The sequence below is a fragment of the Pristiophorus japonicus genome, chromosome 15 (assembly GCF_044704955.1).
Source record: "Pristiophorus japonicus isolate sPriJap1 chromosome 15, sPriJap1.hap1, whole genome shotgun sequence".
Taxonomy (NCBI): Eukaryota; Metazoa; Chordata; class Chondrichthyes; family Pristiophoridae; genus Pristiophorus; species Pristiophorus japonicus.
In genome coordinates, this window is record NC_091991.1 from 13,026,218 (window position 1) to 13,046,823 (window position 20,606).

At 45.7% G+C, this 20,606-nt stretch overlaps 1 protein-coding gene across 2 annotated transcripts in view; it reads left to right on the forward strand.

Moving 5' to 3' along the window:
• Nucleotides 1-20,606, forward strand: part of polr3b (polymerase (RNA) III (DNA directed) polypeptide B) — a 98,218-nt gene that overhangs the window by 21,949 nt on the left and 55,663 nt on the right. For both annotated transcript variants that reach the window (XR_011596724.1, XM_070900170.1), the window contains exons 10-14: nucleotides 9,912-10,034; nucleotides 10,504-10,620; nucleotides 15,968-16,102; nucleotides 17,949-18,110; nucleotides 19,480-19,680. Coding sequence is in view for 1 of the 2 variants with exons in the window: in XM_070900170.1 (XP_070756271.1) it covers nucleotides 9,912-10,034; nucleotides 10,504-10,620; nucleotides 15,968-16,102; nucleotides 17,949-18,110; nucleotides 19,480-19,680 (738 nt within the window). In the remaining variant the exon portion in view is untranslated. The remainder of the gene's footprint in view (nucleotides 1-9,911; nucleotides 10,035-10,503; nucleotides 10,621-15,967; nucleotides 16,103-17,948; nucleotides 18,111-19,479; nucleotides 19,681-20,606) is intronic.

The following is a 20,606-nucleotide window of genomic DNA, read 5'->3' on the forward strand; positions in this document are numbered from 1 at the left end:
GCCTGTGGTTCTCCATTGTTAACCCAATCAATCCCTTAAAATGGAAAAGATTTCCCTAAAACTGACTGACCTGTAGGTTCAGGACATATTTTGGGATCTTTTTGTGGGACAATTACCGTCACTTTCCAATTCCCCATCTAGCCCCTGAATTTGGTGAATTTTAAAAATTTCACTTAAAGCTTTGCTAGTTTCTATCATTATTTTCTTTCAAACATGATTATACTTCAGAACATGTTTTTATACGGGTATTTATATAATGCCTTTCACGACCTCAGCCACTGAAGTACTTTTGAAGTGCAGCCACTGTTGTGATGTAGGGAAATGTTGCGTGAAGAATATCTAACCTTTTTACAGCCACGCACTGCCTTTCTGCTCTGTGCAGGAATTTGTTCCCTTTCTGTGTAAAGGCAGACACGGAGTTATCTGTTTGACAGCTTGCTGTGTTATGTTCCGATTTCTGCTCCCCATGATCACCTTTGAGTGGACTGGTGCCACCTCTGACCTTTGTCTGTTGTGTGTACATTTGGAAAACTCTTTGGAAAAATGGTGAAACTGATCCATGTTCCTTTGAATACCTGCGACTCAACTCAAATATACCCGACGACTGTGGAGGCTCAGTCGTTCAGTATATTCAAGGCTGAAATAGAGATTTTTGGACTGTTCAGGGAATCAAGGGAAAGTACGGAAAGTGGAGTTGAGGACGAAGATCAGCCAGGATCTTATTGAATGGTGGAGCAGGCCTGAGGGGCAGCACGGCCAACTCCGGTTCCTATTTCTTATGATCTTATAATTCTGAAGCAGCCAAATACATTGACCTTGAGAGACTGAACAGAATTGTTTTAACCGACTACCTGATTTAATACCTGTGAAAGCAGAAGTAGTCTGAGCTGGCAGTGTAACATTTGCTGGAACCGCAGTGACTCCCAGCTCTTCGCCCAGCCAAGCCCTTCACGCAGCTCTGTGATTTGTTTCTTGGTTAATTTGAAGAACCCTTTCTAGCTATTTGAGATGTTTTCTTCAGTCAGTTACCAGGAGAGGGCAGAGCATTCCCATGTTACAAAGGCTCTGGTGCTATTTGCGAATGTTAATGTCTGTTAATGGGAAGACTATACTGCTCGAAGCTAATGCACCAAGCCTCCCGTCAGTGCTCTCTTCTTTTGCTTGGTCCCCACTTACAGACTCGGGGAGAGGTTTACTGCCTGTGTGGTGAATGTTTTTATTAAAGCTGTCATACAGTCTCTCCCTGGATTTTGTTGTGTAGTTCCCACAGCTTCTCCCACAGTTATGGGACTGCAATTTGAAGCACAGCAAATCGGTGAATATTTCTTCTTATGAAGCATTTCTAAACCTTGGTGAGGTTCGATCGGGTAACTCGATCCCTGCGCTGTCACTGCTGTTCTATTCCCATACCCAGTGGCCTCTCCATGCAGCAGAATTTCACTGAATATAAAAATTAATTAAAAAAGATGCACAGCAGGTGAAAATAAAGCGAATTGAAGGAGAAAGAAGGCAAAAGTAATGGGAGGAAGAGGAGATTGGCTCATTTGGAGCCTTTGGTTGAGGGATAAATATTGGCCAGGTCGCCAGGTAGAGCTCACGTGCTCCTCTTCCGATGGTGGGCATAGGATATTTTGCATCCACCTGAGGGAGCAGACAGGGCCTCAGTTTGTCTCATCCATACTCTCTCGGTACAGCCCCTCCGACAGTGCAGCGCTCCCTCAGTATTGCCCCTCCGACAGAGCGGTGCTCCCTCAGTATTGCCCCTCCGACAGGGCAGTGCTCCCTCAGTACTGCCCCTCCGACAGGGCAGTGCTCCCTCAGTACTGCCCCTCCGACAGGGCGGCGCTCCCTCAGTACTGCCCCTCCGACAGTGTGGCGCTCCCTCAGTACTGCCCCTCCGACAGTGTGGCGCTCCCTCAGTACTGCCCCTCCGACAGTGTGGCGCTCCCTCAGTACTGCCCCTCCGACAGTGTGGCGCTCCCTCAGTACTGCCCCTCCGACAGTGAGGCGCTCCCTCAGTACTGCCCCTCCGACAGTGCGGCGCTCCCTCAGTACTGCCCCTCCGACAGTGCGGCGCTCCCTCAGTACTGCCCCTCCGACAGTGCGGCGCTCCCTCAGTACTGCCCCTCCGACAGTGCGGCGCTCCCTCAGTACTGCCCCTCCGACAGTGCGGCGCTCCCTCGGTACTGCCCCTCCGACAGTGCGGCGCTCCCTCGGTACTGCCCCTCCGACAGTGCGGCGCTCCCTCGGTACTGCCCCTCCGACAGTGCGGCGCTCCCTCGGTACTGCCCCTCCGACAGTGCGGCGCTCCCTCGGTACTGCCCCTCCGACAGTGCGGCGCTCCCTCGGTACTGCCCCTCCGACAGTGCTGCACTCCCTCAGTACTGCACTGGGAGTGTCAGATTTTGTGCTCAAGTTTCGGTCGGGAGTGTGGCTTGAACCCACGACCTTCTGACTCCGAGGCGGGATAGCTGCCCACTGAGCCAGGACTGACACCTCAAGTGCAGATAATAAAACTTCTGTTGGTCAGAGTCTTTTCTGCAGTTTTGCTATTTTTCTCTTCCTGCAGCAAAAACCTTTATAACCTGTTCCAGTGAAAACTGGTTCAGAGAAACAAATTTACTATCATTTTGAATTGGTCAGTTTTATAAGATTGCCTCTTTTATGTAAGTATCTGCCAAAATTCCATGGCGGTACAAGATACTTACTATTAGTATGAAATTTTGACACGTACCCATCTGCCCCCAGTCACTGTGAACACTCTCTCACGCAGGGTAATCCGTCCTTGCTTGTGGTGCTGAGAGCTTCTGTGGGACTTTTTCCTGACTTGTATTAACGTGGCAGAGTTCCAGATAAGCCAGTACAAGCAGCGTTTCAGGACCATCTGGATGCCACAATGAGCTGCCCCTGCTGCCTGCCACCCTGCAGGGCCAGCTTCTGCGGAGACCCCACCAAACCAGTTTAGCATTCTCTTCGTTTCAAGCTGGCTTCAGAAAGCGGACTCTTGTTATTGCTAAGCAGCCTGGCACTAGTTGAGAAATTGTAAAATAATTCATACTTGGCACTGTCGTGCCCGCTGCAATGCGTTAAATGGGCAGATGTCAAAGCCGCTTCCCAAACCAGTGTCTCCGTTCCATTTAACTCTGGTTTTGATTACCTTGATCCTCCAAAATTGCTGCAATGAGTAAAATGGATTATTATTTCCTCATTTGTTTGAGACTAAAACTTTTCAGATTTGGTCTGTTTTTTGCATTCAAATTAAAAAAAAAAAGAAACATTTTTTTTAACACGACATTTTATTTCTAACTTTACCTGTGCGGTAACCATTTCAGACCGTGCTGGTTCCTTCAGCTGGCACGGACTGGATTTCAAACTTGTACCAGATTGCTGCCAGTGTCACTCCAGGACCTGCCGTTAGGAGGTGGCAGTCACTTTTCACCATGGGCTGCTGAGAAGTGCCCAATAGGAGCAGGAGTACGCCACTCGGCCCCTCAAGCCTGTTCCATTCGATCATGGCTGATCTGTACCTCGACTCCCACTTCCCCGCCTTTGATCCGTAATCCCTCGCTACCCTTACCTAACCAAAGTCAATGATCTCAGTCTTGAAAGCTCAAGTTGACCCCCAGCATCCATAGCCTTTTGGGGGAGAGAGTTCCAGATTTCCGCTACCCTCTGGGGAAAAGTGCTTCCTGATTTCACTCTTGGATACAACAACAACTTGCATTTATATAGCGCCTTTAACATAGTAAAAAATCTCAAGGCGCTTAATTTTAAAACACTAATTTTAAGGTTACGCCCCCTTCTGGATTTCCCCACTAGTGGGAATAATTTCTCTCTATCTACCCAATTGTCATTTTAAATGTTTCAATTAAATCACCCCTCAACCTTCTACACGTAAAGGAATACAACCCAAATTTATGCAACCTTTCCTCATAATTTAACCCCTTTAAGCCCGGGTATCATTGTGGTGAATCCCATTGCGCTGCACCTCCTCCAAGGCCAATATATCCTTCCTGAGGTGCGGGACCCAAAATTGACAGCTGTACTCCATATGAGGTCTGACCAAGGCCCTGTAAAAGAAAGACTTACATTTATATAACGCCTTTCCCGATCACCGGACATCCCATAGCGCTTTACAGCCAATAAATTACTTTTTGAAGCATAGTCACTGTTGTGATATAGGAAACGCAGCAGCCAATTTGCACACAGCAAGCTCCCACAAACAGCAATCTGAAAATGAACAGATAATCTGTTTGTGATGTTGATTGAGGGATAAATATTGGTCAGAACACCGGGTATTCTTCGAAATAGTGCCATGAGATCTTTTACGTCCACTCGAGAGGGCAGACCTCAGTTTATCGTGTCATCTGAAAGACCTGCCCCTCCGACAGTGCAGCGCTCCCTCGGCACTGCACTGGACTGTCAGCCTAATTTTTGTGCTCAAGCCCCTGGACTTGAACCCACAACCTTCTGACTCCGAGGTGAGAGTGCTACCCACTGAGCCACGGCTGACGCATTGAACCATAACTTTCCTCTCTTGTATTCCGGACCCCTTGAGATAAAGGCCAACATTCCGTTAGTCTTTCCTATGTCCGTTTTTGCCAGTCAATGATCTGCTGTTGGAAGGTGCACTTTATACAAATGGTATCCGTTTCTTTCATAGGAGCAGGAGGAGGCCATCAGCCCTTTGAAGCTGGTCTGCCATTTAATTAGATTGTTGCTAATCTGTACCTCATCTCCATCTACCTGCCTTTTCTCCATATCCCTTGGTACCGTTACTCAACAAAAATATAGCAATCCCAGTCTTCAAAATTTGAATAGACTCCCAGCACCCCAAAGCCTTTTGGGAGAAGAGTGTTCATAGAAACATAGAAACATAGAAAATAGGTGCAGGAGTAGGCCATTCGGCCCTTCTAGCCTGCACCGCCATTCAATGAGTTCATGGCTGAACATGCAATTTCAGTACCCCCTTCCTGCTTTCTCACCATATCCCTTGATCCCCCTAGTAGTAAGGACTTCATCTAACTCCCTTTTGAATATATTTAGTGAATTGGCCTCAACTACTTTCTGTGGTAGAGAATTCCATAGGTTCACCACTCTCTGGGTGAAGAAGTTTCTCCTCATCTTGGTCCTAAATGGCTTACCCCTTATCCTTAGACTGTGACCCCTGGTTCTGGACTTCCCCAACATTGGGAACATTCTTCCTGCATCCAACCTGTCGAAACCCGTCAGAATTTTAAACATTTCTATGAGGTCCCCCCTCATTCTTCTGAACTCCAGTGAATACAAGCCCAGTTGATCCAGTCTTTCTTGATAGGTCAATCCCGCCATCCCGGGAATCAGTCTGGTGGACCTTCGCTGCACTTCCTCAATAGCAAGAATGTCCTTCCTCAAGTTAGGAGACCAAAACTGTACACAATACTCCAGGTGTGGCCTCACCAAGGCCCTGTACAACTGTAGCAACACCTCCCTGCCCCTGTACTCCAATCCCCTCGCTATGAAGGCCAACATGCCATTTGCTTTCTTAACCGCCTGCTGTACCTGCATGCCAACCTTCATTGACTGATGTACCATGTCACCCAGGTCTCGTTGCACCTCTCCTTTTCCTAATCTGTCACCATTCAGATAATAGTCTGTCTCTCTGTTTTTACCATCAAAGTGGATAACCTCACATTTATCCACATTATACTTCATCTGCCATGCATTTGCCCACTCACCTAACCTATCCAAGTCGCTCTGCAGCTTCACACTGCCACCCAATTTAGTGTCATCCGCAAATTTGGAGATACTACATTTAATCTCCTCGTTTAAATCATTAATGTACAGTGTAAACAGCTGAGGCCCCAGCACAGAACCTTGCGGTACCCCATTAGTCACTGCCTGCCATTCTGAAAAGTCCCCATTTACTCCTACTCTTTGCTTCCTGTCTGACAACCAGTTCTCAATCCATGTCAGCACACTACCCCCAATCCCATGTGCTTTAACTTTGCACATTAATCTCTTGTGTGGGACCTTGTCGAAAGCCTTCTGAAAGTCCAAATACACCACATCAACTGGTTCTCCCTTGTCCACTCTACTGGAAACATCCTCAAAAAATTCCAGATGATTTGTCAAGCATGATTTCCCTTTCACAAATCCATGCTGACTTGGACCTATCATGTCACCTCTTTCCAAATGCGCTGCTATGACATCCTTAATAATTGATTCCATCATTTTACCCACTACTGAGGTAAGGCTGACCGGTCTATAATTCCCTGTTTTCTCTCCCTCTTTTTTTAAAAAGTGGGGTTACATTGGCTACCCTCCACTCGATAGGAACTGATCCAGAGTCAATGGAATGTTTGAAAATGACACTCTGCATCTGCTATTTCCAAGGCCCCCTCCTTAAGTACTCTGGGATGCAGTCCATCAGGCCCTGGGGATTTATCGGCCTTCAATCCCATCAATTTCCCCAACACAATTTCCCGACTAATAAGGATTTCCCTCAGTTCCTCCTCCTTACTAGACCCTCTGAACCCTTTTATATCCGGAACGTTGTTTGTGTCCTCCTTAGTGAATACCGAGCCAAAATACTTGTTCAATTGGTCTGCCATTTCTTTGTTCCCCGTTATGACTTCCCCTGATTCTGACTGCAGGGGACCTACGTTTGTCTTTACATATCTATAGAAAGTTTTGCAATCTGTCTTAATGTTCCCTGCAAGCTTCTTCTCGTACTCCATTTTCCCTGCCCTAATCAAACCCTTTGTCCTCCTCTGCTGAGTTCTAAATTTCTCCCAGTCCCTGGTTCGCTGCTATTTCTGGCCAATTTGTCTGCCACTTCCTTGGCTTTAATACTATCCCTGATTTCCCTTGATAGCCACGGTTGAGCCACCTTCCCTTTTTTATTTTTACGCCAGACAGGATTGTACAATTGTTGTATTTCATCCATGCGGTCTCTAAATGTCTGCCATTGCCCATCCACAGTCAACCCCTTAAGTATCATTCGCCAATCTGTCCTAGCCAATTCACGCCTCATACCTTCAAAGCTACCTTTCTTTAAGTTCTGGACCATGGTCTCTGAATTAACTTTCATTCTCCATCCTAATGCAGAATTCCACCATATTATGGTCACTCTTCCCCAAGGGGCCTCGCACAACGAGATTGCTAATTAATCCTTTCTCATTACACAACACCAGTCTAAGATGGCCTCCCCCCTAGTTGGTTCCTCGACATATTGGCCTAGAAAACCATCCCTTATGCACTCCAGGAAATCCTCCTCTACCGTATTGCTTCCAGTTTGGCTAGCCCAATCTATGTGCATATTAAAGTCACCCATTATAACTGCTGCATCTTTATTGCATGCACCCCTAATTTCCTGTTTGATGCCCTCCACAACATTACTACTGTTTGGAGGTCTGTACACAGCTCCCAATAACGTTTTTTGCCCTTTGGTGTTCTGCAGCTCTACCCATATAGATTCCACATCATCTAAGCTAATGTCCTTCCTAACTATTGCATTAATCTCCTCTTGACCCAGCAATGCTACCCCACCTCCTTTTCCTTTTATTATATCCTTCCTGAATGTTGAATACCCATGGATGTTGAGTTCCCAGCCCTGATCATCCTGGAGCCACGTCTCCGTAATCCCAATCACATCATATTTGTTAACATCTATTTGCACAGTTAATTTATCCACCTTATGATACTCCTTGCATTGAGACACAAAGCCTTGAGGCTTGTTTTTTTAACACCCTTCGTCCTTTTAGAATTTTGCTGTACAGTGGCCCTTTTTGTTCTTTGCCTTGGGTTTCTCTGCCCTCCACTTTTCCTCATCTCCTTTCTGTCTTTTGCTTTTGTCTCCTTTTTGTTTCCCTCTGTCTCCCTGCATTGGTTCCCATCCCCCTGCCATATTAGTTTAACTCCTCCCCAACAGCACTAGCAAACACTCCCCCGAGGACATTGGTTCCGGTCCTGCCCAGGTGCAGACCGTCCGGTTTGTACTAGTCCCACCTTCCCCCAGAACCGGTTCCAATGCCCCAGAAATTTGAATCCCTCCCTGCTGCACCACTGTTCAAGCCACGTATTCATCTGCGCTATCCTGCGACTCCTACTCTGACTAGCACGTGGCACTGGTAGCAATCCCGAGATTACTACTTTTGAGGTCCTACTTTTTAATTTAGCTCCTAGCTCCTTAAATTCGTTTTGTAGGACCTCATCCCTTTTTTTTTTACCTATGTCGTTGGTACCAATGTGCACCACGACAACTGGCACTAATTGCACTAGTCCACAATTGCACTAATACCGAAGCAAAATACTACAGATGCTGGAATCTGAAATAAAAACAGAAATTGCTGGAAATCTCAGCGAGCCAGGCAGCATCTGTGGAGAGAGAAACAGAGTTAATGCGTTAGGTCTCAGACCCAAAACGTTAATTCTGTTGCTCTCCAGATTACCACTACTGTTTGTGTGAAAAAGTGCTTCCTAATTTCCCAGCCAAGCGGCCTGGCTTTAACTTTAAGGTGATGCCCCCATATTCTGGACTACCCCCACCAGAGGGAATAGTTTCTCTCTTGACCCTATCAAATCCTTTTATCATTTTAAACATCTCGATCAAGTCACCCCTTAACCTTCTAAACTCGAGGGAATACAAACCAAGTTTATGTTCCCTTCGAGCATTCAGTGTGTGTTGTGGCACTTCATGTGGGTTGACTGAGAATGAACAGAACTTAATGCTGCTTCTGATCAGCAGTTTGTCGGTCCGGCACCTAGTGATTGAAATAAATGATCTGCACTTGAGAGCAGGGACACTGGCTGCTCTGTCCTGAGTTTCACCTCATTGCTACAGTTAGAGTAAATTGGTGTAAATAAGAGTATAAGACATCTAATTCTAAGTGATTAACTGGAAAATTGGCCAGAGCTGTCGTTAGTTCAGTGTGAATTTGTGCACTTGACAACAACGGCAGTTTAAAACGTGCAGTTATGCTGCAATCCTCCAATCTGTTTGCTTCCAGCTTTAATAATCGGGCAGCGTGTAAAGCATCGCTTGGCACTGGAGTGCTCCAGCCCTGTTTAGGGAAATTAGGAGAGTGGTTCGCTCCATCTTTTTACCATTGTGTAGAATTGAGGAACAGAACTAAAAGAGCATTCTAGCACACCACTCTTTACAGAATCTTCCAGCACAGGAGGCAGTCATTCGGTCCGTCGTGTCTGTGCCGGCTCTTCGAAAGAGCAGTCGTTCTCAGTCCCACATCCCCCGCTTTGTGTCGGTAACTCTAAGTTCCTCATCCTCCAATACCCGTCCAACTCGCTTTTCAAATTATTGATGGAATCAGCTTCCACCACCTTTTCAGGTGGAATGTTCCAGATCCCGACAACTCAGTGAGAAACACTCTTCTCCTCTCCCCTCTAGATCTTTTTCCAATAATTTTGAATCTGTGACCTCTGGTTATTGACCCATTCGCCACAGGGAGTAGTTTTTCTCTACTTACTCTATCAACACCTCTCGACATGTTGAAAAATCTTTAAACTTGTGATCTTGTGGTTTTCACTTTGATGCTGAGATTCTGAGAGTCAAGTTGGACCCGATTCAATCATGGGTGATTTGTGCCTTTTTCCCGTTTTATTCTTCGCGTCCTTCAATGTTAAATAGAACATTTTGATTTACGGCCGAGACAGAAATGTTGTTTCCTGAACAGTGAATACGAGACCTCTCATAACCTACACATGCACCCTTATTAATTTGTGGATATCTTGAAGGCATCGGGAATTGAGTCTAATAGTGCTTCCTTGCCAAAGCCAGATGGCACAAAGTGTGAGAGAAACACCAATCGCGGCTCTGAATTCATGCAGCCAACAATACCTCATTAGCATAAGCAAATGTTACTGTGCCGACTGCAAATGCTAATATTTCTTGTCTGTCGCTCCTATTGTAGGCCATGGGGGTAGAGAGCGATCAGGAGATTGTACAGATGATTGGGACGGAGGACCCCGTGATGTCTGCCTTCGCTCCCAGTCTGGAAGAGTGTCAGAAGGCTCAGATCTTCACACAGATGCAGGTGTGCCTTTTACAGAAATAAACCCCCGTCTCTTGAGTGCATGTGTTTCGACCCTGCCTTGTGTATCTGGCCATACAGCCAGCTGTCCAAACCCAGTGCAAACGCCGATTCCTGGTCCCAATACAAGAGTGCGTGTTTCTTTGTTTTTGCTCATTAAATATTTTAACAATGATTTAACAAAACTGAGCAAAACCAGTCCCAGCACCTTGCAATGTGTCACAATGCTATGGTCCTCAGTCAGTGCTACTGACTTACTTCATCACTTGCAAAGTTTGATTTTACAACAGTGAAAGTTTAGTAAGTGAAAGGTTTGCACATGGTTAACTGTTTGGTGTGTGCTTTGAGACGATCTATTTTTATTTAAACATTAGCAATGCAGGGATATTTCTCATGTCAAATTAATCTAGCAGCACGATTGTGAAATATTATTTCATTCAGCATGGCTCAGCTCATTCCCTCTGACTTGCAGGCATTGAAGTACATTGGGAATAAAGTGCGCAGGCAGAGAATGTGGGGAGGACCGAAGAAAACCAAGATGGAAGAGGCGAGGGAGCTGCTCGCATCGACTGTACTTACCCATGTGCCTGTAAGCATTGCGCCAGGCTGGGGCCGCCGAGTTGTGTATTTGCTTATATGGTGCACACCGCTTAGAGCGGGCGCGCTGCTCTTAACGTGATTCGCCCACCCACCAGTGAACTGTAAGACCATCAGAGGCACTGGAGAAGGTGCAACAAAGTTTTACTAGGATGATACCAGAACTGAGAGGTTCTACCCATCAGGAAATATTGAACAGGCTGGCAGTCTTTCTCTAGAGGTCTTTAAAATTACAAAAGGATTTGATAGGGTCGACGTAGGAACCTCTTCACCCAGAGAGTGGTGAACCTGTGGAATTCTCTACCACAGAAAGTTGTTGAGGCCAATTCACTAAATATATTCAAAAAGGAGTTAGATGTAGTCCTTACTACTAAGGGGATCAAGGGGTATGGTGAGAAAGCAGGAATGAGGACTGAAGTTGCATGTTCAGCCATGAACTCATTGAATGGCAGTGCAGGCTCGAAGAGCCGAATGGCCTACTCCTGCACCTATTTTCTATGTTTCTAAGATGTTTCCGCTTGTGGGGGAGACCAGAGCTAGGTGCCATAAATATAAGCTAGTCACTAATAAATCCAATGGGGAATTCAGGAGAAACTTCTTTACCCAAAGAGTGTGAGAATGTGGAACTCGCTACCACAGGGAGTGGTTGAGGTGAATAGCGTAGATATATTTAAGGGGCAGCTAGAGAAACGCATGAGGGAGAAAGGAATAGACGGATATGCTGATGGGGTGAGATGAAGAGGGGTGGGAGGAGGCTGGTGTGGAGCATAAACACCGGCACAGACCTGTTGGGCCGACTGGCCTGTTTCTGTGCTGTAAATTCTGTGGGATAGGTTGTAGGAAAGAAATATTGGTCCCGGATGTCCTCCAGAGGATTCGCAGTGTAAACTGTTGGCTGGGTTTTGTACACAGAGGGGATTTGTAACTGATTAAACCGCTATAACAGTGCAGCAAAGCCCCGTGTTCAGATCCGGGACACTACCGTCTACCATCCTCACGCCGGTTTCGTTTCTCCCCTGTGGCACAATCGGAAGCTGGGATTTCAGCCTGTTCCCATTCACTCTCGCACGTTAAACGTTAGCAGCCCCGAAGGCCAGTAATTGGATCAGTCACACCCCGACACTTATGGTGGCTTGGGAATGAATGCTATCTGTATAAAAGGGCTTCTTTGCTGTGATTTAATATGTTCGAAGCGGTGCCTGTATAATTGGCTCCTGCGGTGATGGTAAACGATTAGCGCTATTCTCCTGGTATAGTTGGTGAGCATGGGCTGTGTAAGTGGCTGCGAATCTTGCGACTGGACCAAACCTGTCCGATTCTATATTCAAATTGAATTAAAAACAGAGTGTTGGAATTACACGGCAGATGGGATCATGTCTCAGATGGAGACCCTGCAGTTTTGACCAAGGGTCGATGTTTGAAACATTAGCTGGTCCTGTCCAGACATCTTTTCAGATGCTGAGTGAAGTCTCTGTCAGGACGGATGAAGCTCTGAAGCGATTCCACCCCAAACGCTAACCTGTGGTTTTTTTGCCTGTTTTTCACAATTTTCTGTTTTTGTTTGATTTCTGGCAGTTAAAGTTTTCTCTTTTTCATAAATTATATATATAATTAGTGTACTTCCCTTTAAGGTGCATTTGCATTAAGGATAAAGTTTAATCCTGTGCAGGTTAATATTTCAGAAGCAGGTGTCAATAGCACTTTGGATCCTTTTACCAATGATTTTAATAGAAAAGCTAAATTTAGCAAGTTGATAAAACAAGTTGACTAACTAGCATCATTTCCTTTTGGAGTTTAAACTTGATAAATCCTCTTTCTAATATCTTATAAAGCGTGATAATACCCTTTCATCCAGCCAGTTTGATAGCACTATCTTAGTCTCCAGCTTTCACTTTTACAAGTCCCTTGTGACGTACCCCCTGGGTAAATATGTCAATATTTCGATCTCTCTATTATACACGGTTACCTTGGGCAGCATGTGTGATGTTTTTTTATTGGGCTATTTGATTTCCCTGTATGAGCAAAACAAAGCAGCTTCGATGTTTAAAGTCCTGAAGCTGTTTTCCTTGCACATTGCGGATAATTCCGCTCCGCAACGCAACAGATGTTCCCATAGTAACCTATTCTGCCACCAATCAACAGCAGATTCCAGTTAGCCAATTAAAATAGTCCCCGCACTTGGCCATGACAACATGACTAAAGCAATAACTTGCTTTCCGTTCCTTTGAAAAGACTTCATATTGTCTTAGACTTCATGAAGTCGGCAGCTTCTTAATTCATGGTGAGTTGACGTCACTTTGACTCTGTTTAATGACATTTCCTAAGTCTCAGGCAGGATAAGACCTTCAGCCCATCTAGCCCTCCTATCCGTAGCGTTCTCTTCAGCCTATCTAGCCCGCCGATCCAGTGTTCTCTTGGTATATTTCTTATAGCCCTGAATTTGTTGACAGAAGTCTGCCTCGGACGCAGTCAGGAGCAGAAACCCAGCTGTTTGTCGCCATCCCCTCTCCTAGTTTCAGGAGAGCACAGGCCAGCTGTGATGCTCACTGCTGCCCGAGATGGTGCTAGCACAGATCAGAAATTGATCTGGTTCATCCGCTGCAGAAACTTTCATCCATGCTTTCATCCATAGATTCGACTATTCCAACACTCTTCTGGCCGGCTTCCCACCTTCCACCCTCCGTGAATCCAAATGTTTGCTGCCTGTATCCTAACTTGCAGCAAGTCCTGTTCACCCATCGCCCCCGTGCTCGCTCCATTGGATCCTGGTCTAGCAACACCTCGATTTTTAAACTTCTCATCCTCGTGTTCAAATCCCTCGATCTTGCTCCTCCCTTTCTCTGCAACCTCCTACAACCCCCCAACACATGGCAGATGAAACTTAATGCAGAAAAGTGCAGAGTGATACATTTTGGTACAAAAGATATGAGGAGAGGAAATATAAACTAAAGGATACAATCCTAAAGTGGGTGCAGAGAGACCTCGGGGTATGTGCACAAATTGTTGAAGGTGGCAGGGCCGGCTGAGAAAGCGGTTAAAAAAGCTTACGGGTTCCTGGGCTTCATAAATAGAAACATAGAGTACAAGAGTGCAGAAATTATGATGAACCTGTATAAAACACTGGTTTGGCCTCACCTGGAGTATTGTGTCCAATTCTGGGCACCGCACTTTAGGAAGGATGTGAAGGCCTCAGAGGGTGCAGAAAAGATTTACAAGAATTATTCCAGGGATGAGGGACTTCAGTTACGTGGATAGACTGGAGAAGTTGGGGTTGTTCTCCTTGGAGCAGAGAAGGTTGAGATGAGATTTGATAGAGGTGTTCAAAATTATGAGCGGTCTGGACAGAGTAGATAGAGGGAAACTGTTCCCATTGGCGGAAGGGTCAAGAAACAGAGGACACAGACTTAAGGTGATTGGCAAAAAAACCAAAGGTGACATAAGAGAGAACTTTTTTTCGCAGCAAGTGGTTAGGATCTGGAATGCAAGGCCTGAAAGGGTGGTGGAGGCAGACTCAATCGTGACTTTCAAAAGGGAGTTGGATAAGTACCTGAAAGGGAATGATTTTCACGGCTACAGGGAAAGGGCGGGGAGTGGGATTAGCTGAAGTGCTCTTGCAGAGAGCCGGCCTAGGCTCGACAGGCCGAATGGCCGCCTTCCGTGCTGTAACCATTCTATGATTCTATCTCTGCGCTCCTCCAATCCTGGCCACTTGCGCATTCCCGATTTTAATCGCCCCACCATTGGTGGCCGTGCCTTTAGCTGCCTGGGACCGAAGCTCTGGAATTCCCTCCCTAAAGGGCAACGGGGTCAAGGTGAGCAGCGGCGGGGCCCTGGGGTTGGCGGATACGGATTCCAGATGATCCTGCCACCGACTGATCAGTCCACATTCTGGAACTCCGGATTTTCGCTGCTGCACCTGTAACTCCTTATGTGACTCGGTGTCAAATAATGCTCCTGTGAAGTACCTTGGAACATTTTATCACCTTAAAACAATGCAACTTGTTGGTTCATGCAGCATAGTCCTACATCTGCAGTGTCTTTATCCATTGTTTTTAGGGAGAGCCATAATCACATGTTTCTGTAATTAAAAACCTGGGAATGGGAGGTATAAACCCATTTGTGTTTTACCCCATAAGAAGTTGAATTGAGACACCTGGCTTTTATAAAATTTAGCCCCAAAGTTCTGCATTAAACAGAAATTTCATGCTGGCAAATAACTAAAAGCAGTGACGTGATTCCATGCTGTCTGTAGTGTACGTGGATCTGAGAGCAACTGTATTTCTTCATTCCACATTGTTGATCAGGAATGTCTCTGAACTTTATCCAGACTTTGACTGTGAGCGTGCTCTTTAATAAACTGATGTACTGTAAGACTGTTTATATATTCACACAGTGACAATTCCATGGGGCGAGAGGTGCATATAAATACTGAGGAAATGGAAATCGACCCCTATGATCGCCCCCCCCCCCCCCAACCTTCCCCTTGCACTGTATACAGGTTAATGTTAATCATGAATGTCTTCACTGGTCAGGGCATCCTGTGTGAGGTATGAACATATTTCCATTTCGTGTGTAAGCAGCTCTGCAGTATTTTACTGTCACTGACCATTGCTATGAAAACCTCTGGTGCAGATTGGCATGCATTGAGCGAAGCTCAGTTATAAGCTGTGTGTCAGCTTAGCTCAGTCAGTAGCATTCTCGTCTCTGGATCAGAATGCTGTAGGTTCAAGCCCCACTGCAGCACGTAATCTAAGAGCCGGCCTTCGGGTGAGATGTGTAACCTTGTTTGTTCAGGTGGGTGTAAAAGATTCAAAGAAGAGCAGGGAGTTCTTCCTTATCCTGATCAACTTTTCTCCCGTAACTAAAAGCATGAGTTTTAGGAATTAGAGTAAATAGGAAGAAACTGTTTCCACTGTTGGGAACTTCAGTAATCAGAGGGCACAGAGTTAAAGTAATTGGCAAAAGAACCAGAGGGGCGATAAATTGTGATCTGGAACGTGCTGCTTGAAAGGGCGGTGGAAGCAGATTCAATATTGACTTTCAAAAGGGGAATTGGATAAATACTTGAAGAAAAAATTGTAGGACTATGGGGAAAGAACAGGGGAGTGGGACTAAATGGATCGCTCTTTCAAAGAGCCGGTACAGACACACTGGACCGAATGTGCTGTATGATTTTAATTCACCATTCATCTCCTTTGCAGTTTGTGGCCCCTTGCTGTCCACAATTGGTTGCCATGTTTGTCAATGAGGACTGCACTTCCAATGTAAATCATTGCTTCCAAAACACTTTCAAACATCCCAGGACGCTATATAAATGAAATGTTGTTTTCCCTCTACAGGTCAAAGAATTCAACTTCCGTGCAAAGTGCATCTACACAGCCGTCATGGTACGCAGGGTGATTCTCGCTCAAGGGGCGAACAAAGTAGACGACCGAGATTATTATGGCAATAAGCGTCTGGAGTTGGCTGGACAGGTGAGCTTGGTGTCTTGATGTGGAAGGTTTCGTTCCTTCATTTTCCATCCCCCCCCACTCCGGTCAGATCTGGTATTGAATCTGTGAACCAATCGCGCCTCTTGTCCCGCTCTCTCTGAAATATTCTATCTGCCGTAGCTCTTGCCTTGCATCACTTTGAGGATCCCAAAGCTGCTTTATCGTCTCTTGTACCACTGCCCATTCTTCGAGTCACTAAATGCAACTTTATTGCAGAGGTGCTCCAACAGCTGCTTTCCCTCCCAACAGCAACTTCTGGTTTTTGCAGAAGCTGTCTCCTCTGTTCCTCCCATCTTGGACCCTGATGCTCGCTCCACACTTAACTTCCGTCTCGCAGCTTTGAAGGAATGCTCCAATAAAGCTATACAATGACTGCGTCCTTGGCTCAGTGCACAAAGGTTCTACTGCACGACGGGGTCAACCCCCACAGTCCAGCACCCCTCCGGGCTGCACGGTCAGTGGTCTCAGCTGAATGACCGCATGTGCCACGGAGTGGGCAGAAATTGCCTTGAAGGGTGGAGGAAGAGTCCTCTGTTCACACCTCCCCTGGCAGCAGGTTCTGAGTGTTACTGGTCAAGGTTTGTCCTGCTTTCCCTCCCCCTCCCCCTCCCCCTCCCCCTTCCCTTGCCTCCCCCACTAACCATCCCTCCCAGCCACGAGAGGTACACGAGCCCGGAGACATCCAAGCACGAGAGGAAAGAGGACGAGATTTTTTTTTGTTTCACTAATGAATACAAAAAGATCAAACTAGTACACTTTAGAAACTCTAGCTCACCTGTATCTAGCAGGATGGCTAAATGTTTGATTCCAATATACACTGTTGGGTAGAATTTACTATTTATATCTATAAATGATGAATGATTTTCGGTATCAACAATCTGTGGCGGTTGGATTTGGAATAGGTGCTGTCGTTTAAGTTAGTTTGCAAACCTACCCTACCCCTGTGTAACTGAGAAAATTAAGTGATGAGAGTATACTGAATAGTCCAAAGAGGGAGGTCTAGCTTCTATATCAGGAATGTACTGAAACAAAGGACGCTGTGTTCAGAAATTGTGGAGACAATGGGTTTTAATTCCACGCCACATGGGATAGAGGGAAGCCGAATCTGCATTGGCTTGTAGATAAGAGAGGAGCGGTTAACACTCAGCCTAGTTCCATAGCGCCGTCTTAAGCCCTACACCACTAGAGATTTAATAGGCCTAGAGCCAGTGGAGGTGTTTGGAAAACCTGCCAGTTTTCCGGCTTAATCTTTCACCTTAATTTTCTGCATTTTTAATGTGTTCATTATTCCCTCTGTATTTCCCTATTCTTTGTGGTTGGTTTTTGTCCCTAATGCTCGCTTTGTTGGTGAGAGATATGGAACGGCCCCAAAATCTGGGCACCCTGGAAAGCAAGGGATTTCCCCAGCGACAAAAGAATAACACACTGACTTCAGAGATTGTCTAATCCCACCCGCGCCGATAATGTAATTAAATCTGCCCTACTGTCTTTAATTTCACAACTAGTTTGTGTGAAAGGAGAACTTGGCACTCGGGGCTTCAAAACTAAATAGGGATCTCAAGGTACCTAATTAGAATTCCCTGACATTAAACTAATTAGTGAAGGTATATTCAGGGAGCTTAATTTCGGTATTAAATGTGTAATTGTTTTTCATGTATGTAAATGCCACCTGACGAGCTGTTTGCAAATGAATGAATTAATCCCAAAGCATTACCAGATTTATTGAAACCAAAAGTGAAACCTGATATGAATGTTATCATGGATTCTCCATCCCTCTCTCAGAGTAAACTTCAACCCCTCTTTTATTCCTTCCTCTCCCCTTCCACAGCTCCTCTCACTGCTCTTTGAAGACTTATTCAAAAAGTTCAATTCTGAGTTGAAGAAGATTGCGGACCAGATCATCCCCAAGCAGCGAGCAGCCCAGTTTGATGTGGTCAAACACATGCGCCAAGACCAGATCACTAATGGCATGGTTAACGCCATCTCAACGGTAAGGGGTTGTGTTTCTGTGCGGTTGAAGTCTGTGATTGTTTTTGAGTTTCATTTTATTTCACCACCCCATTTAGATGTTTGATTCTTTGACTGCGCTCAGAAGGGCCGAGCAAGCCACTCCATTGCGCCAAACTCCCTCCGCTATCTTAGGGCAACTAGGAATGGCTAATAAATACCAGCCTTGCCAGCGACATCCACGTCCCGAGATGAACTAAGCACTTCAATCTTTGGCTAGTCTTTGCACTTGTGTGTGGCAGCAGTATGATGGGAGGAAACAGTAGCAACATTGAAATGCTGCCTACTTGCAAATTAAACAACTGAAATTGGGTATTGGTGTTGTACAATGTACTAAGTGTTTAAATCTAAAGTAACGATGAACATTTGCTTAAAGTAGTTAAGCCTATTTAAATGTTAGGAACATCTTCTGGTGTTAGTGGGTAAAGTTATTAACTATTATAGAAAGTGCTGTCTCAGTGTATAACTTTATTGGCTTTTTATATTTTGTTAGTTTGCATGCTCAACTCTCTGACGTTTATTCATTCACAAGATGCGTGCATCACTGGCAAGGCCAGCATTTATTGCCCATCCCTAATTGCCCCTTGAGAAGGTGATGAGCCGCTTTCTTGAACCTCTGCAGTCCCATGAGGTGAAGGTGCTCCCACAATGCTCTTGGAACATAACATAAGAATTAGGAGCAGGAGTAGGCCATTCAGCCCCTCGAGCCTGCTCCACCATTCAATAAGATCATGGCTGATCTTTTACCTTAACTCCACTTTCCTGCACTATCCCCATCTTCCTTGATTCCGAGGGATATTCCTTCGGGAGAGAGTTCCAGGATGTTGACCCAGCAACGATGAAGGAACGGTGATAAATTTCCAAGTCAGGGTGGTGTGTGACTTAGAGGGGAACTTGGAGGTGATGGTGTTCCCATGCGTCTGCTGCCCTTCTACCTTCTAGGTGGTGGAGGTCGGAGGTTTGGGAGATGCTATCGAAGAAGCTTTGACGAGTTGCTGCAGTGCATCTTGTAGATGTACACACTGCAGCCACAGTGCGCCAGTCTTTAAAGTTGAATGTTTAAAGTGGTGGAAGGGGTGCCAATCTAGTGGGCTGCTTTGTCCTGGTGTTGAGCTTCAGTGTTATTGGAGCTGCACTCATCCAGGCAAGTAGAGAGTATTCCATCACACTCGTGACTTGTGCCTTGTAGATGGTGGAAAGTTTTTGGGGCATCAGGAGGTGAGACACTCTGACCTGCTCTTGTAGCCACAGTAGTTATGACTAATATGTGAGGCCTTATCTTGAAATATTGCCGCTAAGACGCTAACAAATTTCTGTCTATTAAAGTGTTGTCACTGTTTTATTTGTTCCAGGGGAACTGGTCTCTCAAAAGATTCAAAATGGACCGTCAGGGAGTGACTCAGGTGTTGTCCCGTTTGTCCTATATTGCCGCGCTGGGTATGATGACCAGGATCTCCTCTCAGTTTGAAAAGACCAGAAAAGTGAGTGGTCCCAGGTCGCTACAACCATCGCAGTGGGGGATGCTGTGCCCATCAGACACTCCCGAAGGAGAGGTAAGGATTCCATCTTTGCTAATGTTGTGTTCGGAAAATTCCCTTGCCCCCTGGTATTGGTAATACACATGATGGGCCTCATGGTCTCATTCTGTGCTGTATTATTCTATGATTATCACCATTCTCCACATGTATTTATAGTGATAGGCTTGGGAAGGAGTAACTAAAGGAATATTCTTTGGAAAAAGTGACATTCTAAGTGATCTTCCTAAAGTGTGACAGCACCCAGTATTCTTTATTTCCTTTTCACTCTGCCAATGCACTTTGAGGAGCTCCGCTCCGTGAGTGTATGGTGTAGCTTGATCGTTACTTTGAACTGGATACGGTGAAGTCCATTATTAAAAGAAGCTCAATAGATGTTTGACCTGCGCATGAAGATATATGGGGTAATTGTGTGAGTTCATACATGCTCTGGAGCCTCTCTCCTGCTGGGAATGGACATCAGGAATTCAAGCAGTGCTCCCCATGATTAATTACATCGAATGTACAGCTCAGAAACAGGCCATTCGGCCCAAATGGTCCGTGCCAGAGTTTATGCTCCACACGAGCCTCCTCCCACATCTTACACAATCAGCATATCCTTCTATTCCTTTCTACCTCATCTGTTTATCTAGCTTCCATCCTAATGGATAGAAAATTGTGGTCTTCAGGCATCCGAATTCCTGGTATGTGCTCTCCAAGTTGTGACTCTGCGCCAGATTTATAAAGTGACCCTTTTCATAGAATCGTAGAATGATGCAGCACAGAAGGAGGCCATTCGGCCCATCGTAACTGCGCCAGCTCTTTGAAAGAGCGATCCAATTAGTACCACTCACCCTGCTCTTTCCCCATAGCCCTGCACATTTTTGCCATTTAAGTATTTATCCAATTCTCTTTTGGCATTTATCCTCCACTCGAGTCTCCTCCCATCTTTCCTCATCTAAATC